The sequence below is a fragment of the Lactuca sativa genome, chromosome 2, assembly GCF_002870075.4.
Source record: "Lactuca sativa cultivar Salinas chromosome 2, Lsat_Salinas_v11, whole genome shotgun sequence".
NCBI lineage: Eukaryota > Viridiplantae > Streptophyta > Magnoliopsida > Asterales > Asteraceae > Lactuca > Lactuca sativa.
This window is the reverse complement of record NC_056624.2, coordinates 111,664,143-111,674,137: the sequence shown is the minus strand read 5'-3', so window position 1 is coordinate 111,674,137 and position 9,995 is coordinate 111,664,143. Positions and strand designations below refer to the sequence as shown.

Genomic DNA, 9,995 nt, shown 5'->3' with positions numbered 1-9,995 from the left:
CTTGGGAATTTTTTCAAAATAGATATGCAATGAATGTTTGCACCATGAGAGACATGCTTCCTTGGTCGTGATTCATTCGGCATCCCCAACAAACCTTCCAGGCTTTTTTCGGAAGGAGATGCAATTAATGTTTGCACCATTACAAGAGATACTTAAGTTAGTTGGGTCTCGTTAATGCATCCCCTTCCAAAAATTCCAATTCTCTGAGCAAAATCTTCCCTCACCGAATCAAATCCTACATATAATAATAACTAGTTCTGAGACCCGTATATTATATGGGTTGGATAAAACAAAAAAATTAAATATGAAGGTTTAAACAAAAATTTATTTAAATTTAAAATTTAAAATTTAAAATTTGAATTTAAAATGAAACATATTCAATAATATGAGTTGTAATATTGTAATTTAATTATGATTTTCAAATAAGACAATTAATAATTGAGGTTTAAATATGATGTGTCAATTAAAAAAAGATAAACAATAAGAAAATGACAAATGGAAAAAACATTTATTCAAAAATACCAAAAAATGACATGTGTCCAAGTTAATAAGAAAGTGGCATGTGACAAAATTATTTTCATTTATTAGGGAGGATAAATGAAAATAAATTTAACACTTGTCAATCTTTTATGAGTTTTGACACTAGTCATTTTGTAATATTTTTAAAATAAATATTATCCACTTGTCAATTTGTGGTTTGATTCAATTTTTTAAATTAAAGTCATATACTTATACATGTAAAGTGTAGTATATATGAAATTAAATTGCAATGAATAGGTTTTTTCCTTTTCTTCTTTTCTTATTTTAAATTTTTACATTAAAAATTATTTACTGCTTACACTTTAATACACTTTAATGGTTAAACTTTTTTTAAATTCATCCGTATAATACTCGGGTGTCACACGTAGTATATTAATAAAGGACTAACCATGCATTTCTCGTATTCCTAGCTCGACCCAACCTTTTCTTTATTAATTAAAATTAATTCTTGCTATCAAAAAAATTAGTAACAGACTACATCAATGTAATTTTTGTATTTGCTTCATTTTGTAACTTAAAAATATATGTATATAACTCGATCTGTAATATTAAGTAAATCCGGAATGAACTAGTCATGTTCAAAATTAATCTCGATATCTTTTTTATGCATTTGTTTGATACCTGATATGTCGTTTGTGTTGTACAACACAGCACAAAACTTACCTAAACCAAAATATGTGTGCTTTATGTTGTCAAAATATTAAAGAAACACACTAAAGACTAATGCAAGAGGGTGATTCTAATGGCAAGTGTTGAGACGTGCCATACATCCAAATGAGAATTTAAGATACGGGAGTTATACACTTTATAACCATCCACCTCCTATAAATTACAACCAGCCAACCATCACATATCACAAATTCCAAACTAAAGTAACAAACACCATTTCTGGCTTCACCTGAAAATATGGTTAGCATGGAGGAGATCCGCAAAGCGCAAAGAGCCCAAGGTCCAGCGACAATTATGGCTATTGGGACTGCTACACCACCTACTTGTGTGCTACAAAGCACGTATCCGGATTTCTATTTTCGTGTTACAAAAAGCGAGCACATGAAAGAACTCAAGGAAAAATTTAGACGCATGTGTAAGTTATGTGCACCATATACTTCTCACCAACACATAATTGTAGTAATTAATAGTATTCCTGCTCCATTAAATGTTTTTGGTAATATTTCAGGTGATAAATCCACGATCAAAACTCGATACATGTACTTAACAGAGGAGATTTTGAAAGACAAGCCGAACCTTTGTGCCCACATGGCACCATCTTTAGACGAAAGACAAGATATTGCAATAGTGGAAGTTCCTAAGCTAGGTGCCGAAGCTGCAACCCATGCAATCAAAGAATGGGGCCAACCGAAGTCCAAGATCACCCACCTTGTGGTTTCCTCTATAAACGGTGTTGACATGCCAGGAGCTGATTACCATATCACAAAGCTTCTTGGCCTAAGTCCTTCGGTTAAACGTGTGATGATGTATCTTCAAGAAGCCGGTGGCACTGCCCTTCGTTTGGCTAAGGACTTGGCTGAGAACAATAAGGGAGCTCGTGTATTGGTTGTTTGCTCGGAGATCGCTACAGGAACTTTCCGTGGGCCCGGAGAGATGCATCCTGATAGCCTTATAGCCCAGGCTTTGTTTGGTGATGGAGCAGCTGCTGTTATCGTAGGCTCTGACCCATTATTCGATGTGGAAAAGCCACTTTTTGAAATCATTTCTTCTTCCCAAACAATTCTTCCAAATAGCGAGGGTGCAATTGAAGCGCATCTTCGCGAGGCCGGGCTTATAGTTCGTCTCCGCAAAGATGTTCCTGAGCTTATAGCGAAACACATTGAGGAGAGCTTGGTTGAGGCCTTTAAACCCTTGGGCATCGTTGATTGGAATTCACTTTTCTGGATCGCACATCCAGGTGGTCCGGCGTTCTTGGATCAAATTGAGGAAAAACTAAGCCTTACGCCTGATAAACTCCGGGCAACACGACATGTGCTCAGTAAATACGGGAACTTGTCAAGTGCATGTGTCCTATTTATTCTAAACGAAATGCGACACGCTTCGGCTAATATTACAGGAGATGATTTGGAATGGGGTGTGCTGTTTGGGTTCGGACCAGGTCTCACTATTGACACTGTTGTCCTGCATAATGTGTCCAATTAATTACTATTTCGTGATTTTTGAGTGGGGCGTGTTATTTGGGTTTAGTTATTTTATCTTATGAATTTTGAAATTTATAATAACTTGTGTTTTAGAGATTTCATGGAAAAAAGTGCACAAAATCACTGTAAAACTATAATAAAAAAACGCTAACAAATTCAATCTTGAAGATACATAATTGGCCGTACCGCAAACCAAATCAAATGGGGTTAAAAAATTTCTCCGAAACCCAAATGTTTGAGTTTCGGAAACCGTAATCAACCCACGTTGAGATAGCGCTAATTCCGGTATGTGAGAAGGAAATTGGGGAGAAAAAATCTTTAAAATTTTAATCGAAGTTCAAGTCTTTTATTTAATATTTCATAAGATTCAATTATTTTTTGGCAGAATTTCGTATACGCCCTTCCTAAACAGCTAAATATCATATATGCCCGGACTAAACTCTAAATATCGTATTTACCCTTCCTAATGTTTTTTAATATCAAATATACCCAAATCTATTTTTTTTATATTTTTTATTGATTTATAAATGTTTTTCATAATATTAAATCATTATAAATAAAATACATAATGATTGGACAATAATACCCTTTCTCCTAATCTCCAACACAAGCTACGATTCAAGCTTTTATTCTGCCAAAAATCGTTTTCCCCTATACCTTCTCAAATCCGTTCGAGCCAAAAATCGTTTTCAGGCGTAAGGAAACTGTTTAAGGCGGTGGTTGCTTCTTCTTCGCCACCGCTCCAAGAGGAAACCTGATTTACATGGACGAGAACAAGCAAAAGTGCAGCCGCTCCTCAACGCACTCCTCTTCTCGTTTATCTCATGTAAACAATCTGGATGATGGTTGTTTGATGCATATCTTCAGCTTCTTATCTCCAATCCCAGGTACACTTTCTTTTCTATTACAGTTACAAACCCTAATTTTTCATTATCTATCATCATTATTGTTGTTGTAACAAATTGTTCCCTACGCGACTAGTTAATTCACCCATCTGCTGCTTCTGTTGCAACAATTTCCCCTTTTGCAACTTCTTAATTGACAAATTTAGCGCGCATTCTTCACTTGTGATGTCGATAATTAATGAGTGTTAATTCAATTAGACATTTACTATTTTTTTGTCAATTGAATATTCAATTTGGGATTACAACTTATGAATGTCTCCTACACAGCTAGAATCTGGAATTGTTGAAGTCCCTGTATTAGTTTCAAAAGCATCACATTCAACACTTGTGATTCCAGAGATACAGTGAACTACAAGCAACAAGGTAATCAGATTTTCATTTTTTTTTTTTACACTGATTAATAAGGTTGAAATGGTATATGTGTAAAATAAGTACCATTGAAACGTCAATTTTGTCTTAAATGTGAAAACCCTTCCTAAAACCATAAAAGGAGCCATAAGAAAGAAATAAATCCCTTCATTTAAAGTGTTTAATTCACAATCTCCATACTATAATTTACATCATTTTCTTCCAGCTCTCATACAGCACTTTGTAGATAAACTAGTTATTGTTGATGGTCAATGCTTAAAGGTAAATACATTGTTATCTATGTAATGACCCGGGTTGTACTGTATCATGGTTGTGCTGAGATTTTTTAGGTACTTAATTAAATTATTCCAACTATATATTTTTTTGATGGATTTTTGTGAATATGAAGGATGTACATGGAATTATCAAAGGAAATATTATTGTGGATTCACACACACAACGTCTGAATGGTTCATGGGACATAATAATCAACATATCTGGAGGAGAAGTCTTCGGTGGCCAAAAGAAACTTATCCGGTTTCATGCAAATTTTGAAATTGTAGTGGATAGGACATGAAGCATGAAGCGAATCTTAATAAATAGCATCGTACTTTGAGAAATTGATGATATATAGCATTGAACTTTCAAAATTTTGTAATAGTTAATAACACTAGCTATATCTTCTTCTTTTTTTTTTATCTTTGTATGTTCTAATTATAATATATACAATTTTGGTCCTTAAAGCATATATTTGGAACTAGTTACATTTTGGTCCCTGAACTTTAAATTTGCACCATATATACCAATTTGACAACAAACGCAAATCCATGAAAGAAAAACTAAAACAAAATATTTATTTATGTCACGTACTAACAAAAAAATCAATCAATTGAACCCTAACTAAGAATATTTTCAACTTAATCTAACAAAAATTTTCTAAAGGACCAACTAATTTCATGACACTTTTTCATGTAGAACCCGAAACTCCTGAACCACCATGCGATTTTGTATCCTTTCCACGTGACCTTTTAGATGTGGATGTTTCACTCTGATCGAAACTTTGAGATGCTGGATTTTTATATGTCCTTTCACGGTGTCCATACTCTCCACATCGCGGACACTTGTGTCTTCTTTTAGACTCATCCGATGATTTTATTCTATTTTTTCTTGGTCGTCCAGGTGGGCGTTTGATAATAGGTGGATATATTTTCTCTCCATTCTTTTGCGCCCATTGATCCTGTCCGGGCATCGGAGCAATTTGAAAAGCATATGCGGCTTTAAAGTTCTCTATAGTGAAATATGGATCAACATATTTGTCCCAGTTAGCATCCCTTATATAAGCAATAAAAGTCGCTGCATGTACACATGGCCGACCCTGAACTTGCCACACTCGACAACTACATTTTCTTTCATCTAGGTTGACCTCCCAACGTGTTGCCTTGTACTTCACTTCAGCTTGATTCTCAGAACTTCTAGTAACGTCATATTCTCCCAAGTTCTACATGAAAATTATATATATATATATATATATATATATATATATATATATATATATATATATATATATATATATATGTATGTATGTATTATTGAAGTAAAAACTAAAATAAATATAATCATTAAAATGAATTATTTAACATACTTACCTTAGCGATGTCATTGAGATGGTTTTTAGCAATAGGAACCAAAGTGCCATTCCATGTATTCACCAAATTTCTTTTCTTATCAAACCGTTTCATAATCTTTTCCCTAATTGCATCAAGGAGATCAAGCACGGGCTTATAGCGCAATTTACCGATCCAAGAATTAAACGTTTCTGAAATATTATTAGTGATGTAATCACACTTGGAAGTAGTACCAAACTTGCTTCTACTCCATATTTTTTTGTGATTGGTATTTAGATATGCAATGACATCTTCATTTTTATCACTAATTTCCTTCAATAATTTGTCATGCCTGGTAGAATGGTAGGTTCTCGCAGCAGCCCATAGTTTTTTGTTATAGAAGTCCCCACGAAAGTGTTTCTTGAAGTTGCTATATAAGTGCCTCATACATTCTCTATGCTCGACATTAGGATAAACATTCATCATGGCTACTTCTAACCCTTTTTGCATGTCTGATGAGATAACAAGACCATTTGGCGTTCCAATTGCTTTTTTCAGTGAATCAAGAAACCATGTCCATGATTGTGTGTTTTCTGATTCAAGCACACAATATGCTACTGGAAAAATTGAATTATTACCGTCAATACCAGTTGCTGCGGCTAATACACCATTGAACTTTCCTTTTAAATGACAAGCATCAAGACCAATATATGGACGACAACCAGCAACAAACCCTCTTGAACAAGCTGCTAAACAAATAAAAAACCTTTTGAAAAGTTTCTTTCCACCAACTATGTCAAAGTCAATTTCGACAATGCTTCCTTTGTTCCTTCGTAATAGTTCTTCTTTAAATTCATCCATTTTCATGAAGGAATCTTCCCACTTACCATACATGTCGGTATAAGCTTGCTCTTTCCCTCTAAAAACTTTTAGGTATGGCACGTCAACATTGTAAGTTTTCATAATCCAATTTCTAAGCTCATATGGAGAGACCTCCCCATCAGATTTCAACTTGTCAGTAACTACATTAGCAATCCATCCTTGAGTGGCTCGCTTATTGCCACCCTTGTTGCTGCGAGTGCAAGAATGTACTTCTACCATTTTCTTAACCTAAAAAAAATGAAAAAAAAAACATAAATATGTTTTTAATATAAAGCATGTTAAATATAACTTAAGGTATACACTTACTTCAAAGGTAACTGCATCTTGTGTAATAGAAGCATGAATTCTCCACTCGCACTCTAGGTTTTCACACCTTGCTGTGAATCGTGTCGGGTCGCTTTTTTGAATGTAGTAGTTGAATTCATTTATGACTGCAAAGTGGTTCAAAGCTCTCCTAAAATCAACCACGTTTTCAAATTTTGAACCGACTTTCATGCTTATACTATTCTTACTAGATGAGTAAACTACATCATCATCATTCATTATATCATCTTCATTATCAGAACTGAGATGACTGTGATAACTTTCTTCACTAGGACAAAGGTCTGCATCATACTCATCGTGTGGTTCATCTCTGTTGGCACACAAATGGTTAGTATGATTATTGGAGCCGAGATTATTCTCTGTTGTTACATAAATGGTTACTTGTTTCTCGTTTCCATACATGCCAACCCTAGTCATGAACTTTTCATCAGAATCAAGCACAATAAGGGATTTTTCTGGTGCATACTTGTCAACATAAAAAACAGAAATTTTTGGGTTGTTCTTTGATGAATAAAGTTTTACCACTTCTTCATGTAGTTGACTAAACTTGTATAAAAATGTGTCTATGTAGATACATTTTTGAGAGCCAAAGCAATATATTTGTCTACAACTATTTTTCGTTAGCCGAAAGTAACCTCCATATTTCAATTTTAACTTGAACTTGGATGTTGGTATACACCTGAAATTGAATATTAATTAGAGAAACAATCACACAATTTAGTAAATGTCTAATTGAATTAACATTAAGGTATTCGCATAAACGTACTCGATTATTGGAGACGTAGCCCTGCTCTCCCATATAGGTTTTGATGTGTCATGAAGGGTAGTATCTTCTGTTTCAGAATGATCTTCCGACATTGGTTTGTATCGGCTCTAAAATATAATTTTAAGTCGAAGATAAGAAAAAAAATATATAAATTACATCAACATTTTATATCATTGGCACAATAGCTAAGAGTAGCTAATTCAGATATAAAGGTATAACATGATTCAAATATAAAGGTATAACAACACGACTACAATTACTTTTCTTCATGATACAATAGAATCATCAGACAAATTACACAAATTATATGTAACTGCAATAAGTCTCATAACTGCTCAACAAATCAAACACCAACAAGATAATCACAATTAGTTTTCTGGTTTATCTGTTCCCATGAAGTCATATTTTCACATCAATTAGTTTTCTAGTCAGTCTCTTCTGTTTTGACATCAATTAGTTTTCTTCATGATATAATGGAATCAGTTAAAAAAAAAAAGAAGAAGAATGAAAATCTGATTACCTTGTTGCTTGTAATTCACTGTATCTCTGGAATCACAAGTGTTGAATGTGATGCTTTTGAAACTGATACAGAGACTTCAACAATTCCAGATTCTAGCTGTGTAGGAGACATATTCATCAGTTGTAATCCCAAATTGAATGTTCAATTGACAAAAAAAAAATCATAAAGTTCTGATTACTACAGCTACAACTAGTCTAGGAATTGTTGAACAAATCAAACAACAACATAATCATAATTGAGGAACAGGAATGGATTCGGTTTTTTAATAACCTGTGCGTGTGTATGCAATAACAGGGGAACGTGTATATGCGATAACAGGGTAACAATTGGAATCAGCAAACGATTATGGAATACACACGATCGCTTATGTGTAGCGATTGGAAGAAAATATCGGTTGCCTCATGGAAGGTAGGGCTCGAACGTGATTTAAGCAGGTACAGGGAAAACGATTTTTGGCTCGAACGGATTTGAGAAGGTATAGGGGAAAACGATTTTTAGCAGAATAAAAGCTTGAATCGTAGCTTGTGTTGGAGATTAGGAGGAAGGGTATTATTGTCCAATCATTATGTATTTTATTTATAATGATTTAATATTATGAAAAACATTTATAAATCAATAAAAAATATAAAAAAAATAGATTTGGGTATATTTGATATTAAAAAACATTAGGAAGGGTAAATACGATATTTAGAGTTTAGTCCGGGCATATATGATATTTAGCTGTTTAGGAAGGGCGTATACGAAATTCTGCCTTATTTTTTTAACAGCAAAAAATATATAGTCCAGAGCAAGGTTGTCAAGATCGGAATCCTATCTAAGATCGTTTTTGAGTTTGCAAGATCGGGATCGTTAGATCGGGATCGGGATCCTAAGATCCCACAAAATAAAATATAATTTTAATTTTTAATTTTTAATCATGAAAAATATTTCAAACGTTTTCAAATTTTCATTCAAAAGTTATAAAAACTTCAAAATATTAGTCATAAGCCAAAATACAAAATAATAAATAGTAAATTGGTAACGGGTAAAAGACTTACATTGGTAAAGAAAATTCATTTGTAAAATAATAATAATAATAATAATAATAATAATAATAATAATAATAAAATAAAATAAATTCAAGGGAAGGTAGGATCGGATCAGATCTCGAATCTACGATCTTACGATTCTACCTGCGATCCTACCCCATATACGATCATTTTACAATCTGGATCGTTTTTCATACCTAGGATCCACTAGTACAAAAATGACTTACGGTCATACTTTCCGAAAAACGGCCCGTGACACTTTTTATTAAAAGTGTGGTCAAAGGTCACTAAAAAAATTTAGACTGTTTTTGGAATTAGTTTGTGTAACCATTATATAGATAATCAAAACTTTAACCACACTTAATTATATCAAATGTGACAAATATTAGTCACAGTCGACCACTGAGATCATAGGTCACAATCAGCCACATGTATCGATTAAAATTGTCATACTTTTTTATGAGAGACAGTAGATAAACATATCGTGACATGAGTTAGTTCTATGTGTGTTTATAATACGGTGCTTTTTTAGCCACATAACAGACAAAATAGCTAAAATATGATACATATGGTCACACTAAATATTTGTGTGTCGATAGGGCGGTTCTGTACTAGTTGTACTTAGTTAACGCAAGAAAATAAAACAGGTTAGTATTGGTTACTTTTGGTCATGTACATTTTATTATGTGTGTCAAAATATTATGAATTGGCTTTAAGAAGAAACAAATATTGTGTGTGTGTAAGTAACATTTAGTTACGATTACAACTATTATATGTGTCTATATGTAAACATAGATACATATGTAATGTAACGACCAAAAATTTGAGCCAATTTAAAACATTTTATTTCATTAAAAAACCATTAAGTTCATATATCTTAGTTTCAAAATAGTTTAAACATCAGAGTATCCCCCAGAACCATATCACG

The 9,995-nt window shown here is 33.2% G+C and overlaps 2 protein-coding genes and 1 long non-coding RNA gene across 3 annotated transcripts; 2 read left to right on the top strand and 1 right to left on the bottom strand.

The window, feature by feature from the left end:
* Positions 1-1,433: 1,433 nt before the first annotated feature.
* On the top strand, positions 1,434-2,826 carry LOC111882089 (chalcone synthase 2). The gene is made up of 2 exons (XM_023878453.3): positions 1,434-1,624; positions 1,718-2,826. The coding sequence occupies exons 1-2, from the start codon at positions 1,447-1,449 to the stop codon at positions 2,689-2,691; spliced, it is 1,152 nt and encodes a 383-aa protein (XP_023734221.1). The 5' UTR covers positions 1,434-1,446; the 3' UTR covers positions 2,692-2,826.
* Positions 2,827-3,258: 432 nt separating this feature from the next.
* Positions 3,259-4,686, top strand: LOC111882090 (uncharacterized). The gene is made up of 3 exons (XR_002847041.3): positions 3,259-3,577; positions 3,863-3,958; positions 4,353-4,686. It is a non-coding gene; the product is annotated as an uncharacterized LOC111882090 (long non-coding RNA).
* A 224-nt stretch (positions 4,687-4,910) lies between these two features.
* Positions 4,911-8,150, bottom strand: LOC111882063 (uncharacterized). The gene is made up of 5 exons (XM_052768890.1): positions 8,076-8,150; positions 7,520-7,626; positions 6,736-7,432; positions 5,590-6,657; positions 4,911-5,441 (listed from the first exon to the last, which is right to left on the bottom strand). Exons 1-5 carry the CDS (start codon positions 8,148-8,150, stop codon positions 4,911-4,913), a joined length of 2,478 nt encoding a protein of 825 aa, XP_052624850.1.
* Between the last annotated feature and the right edge of the window lie 1,845 nt (positions 8,151-9,995).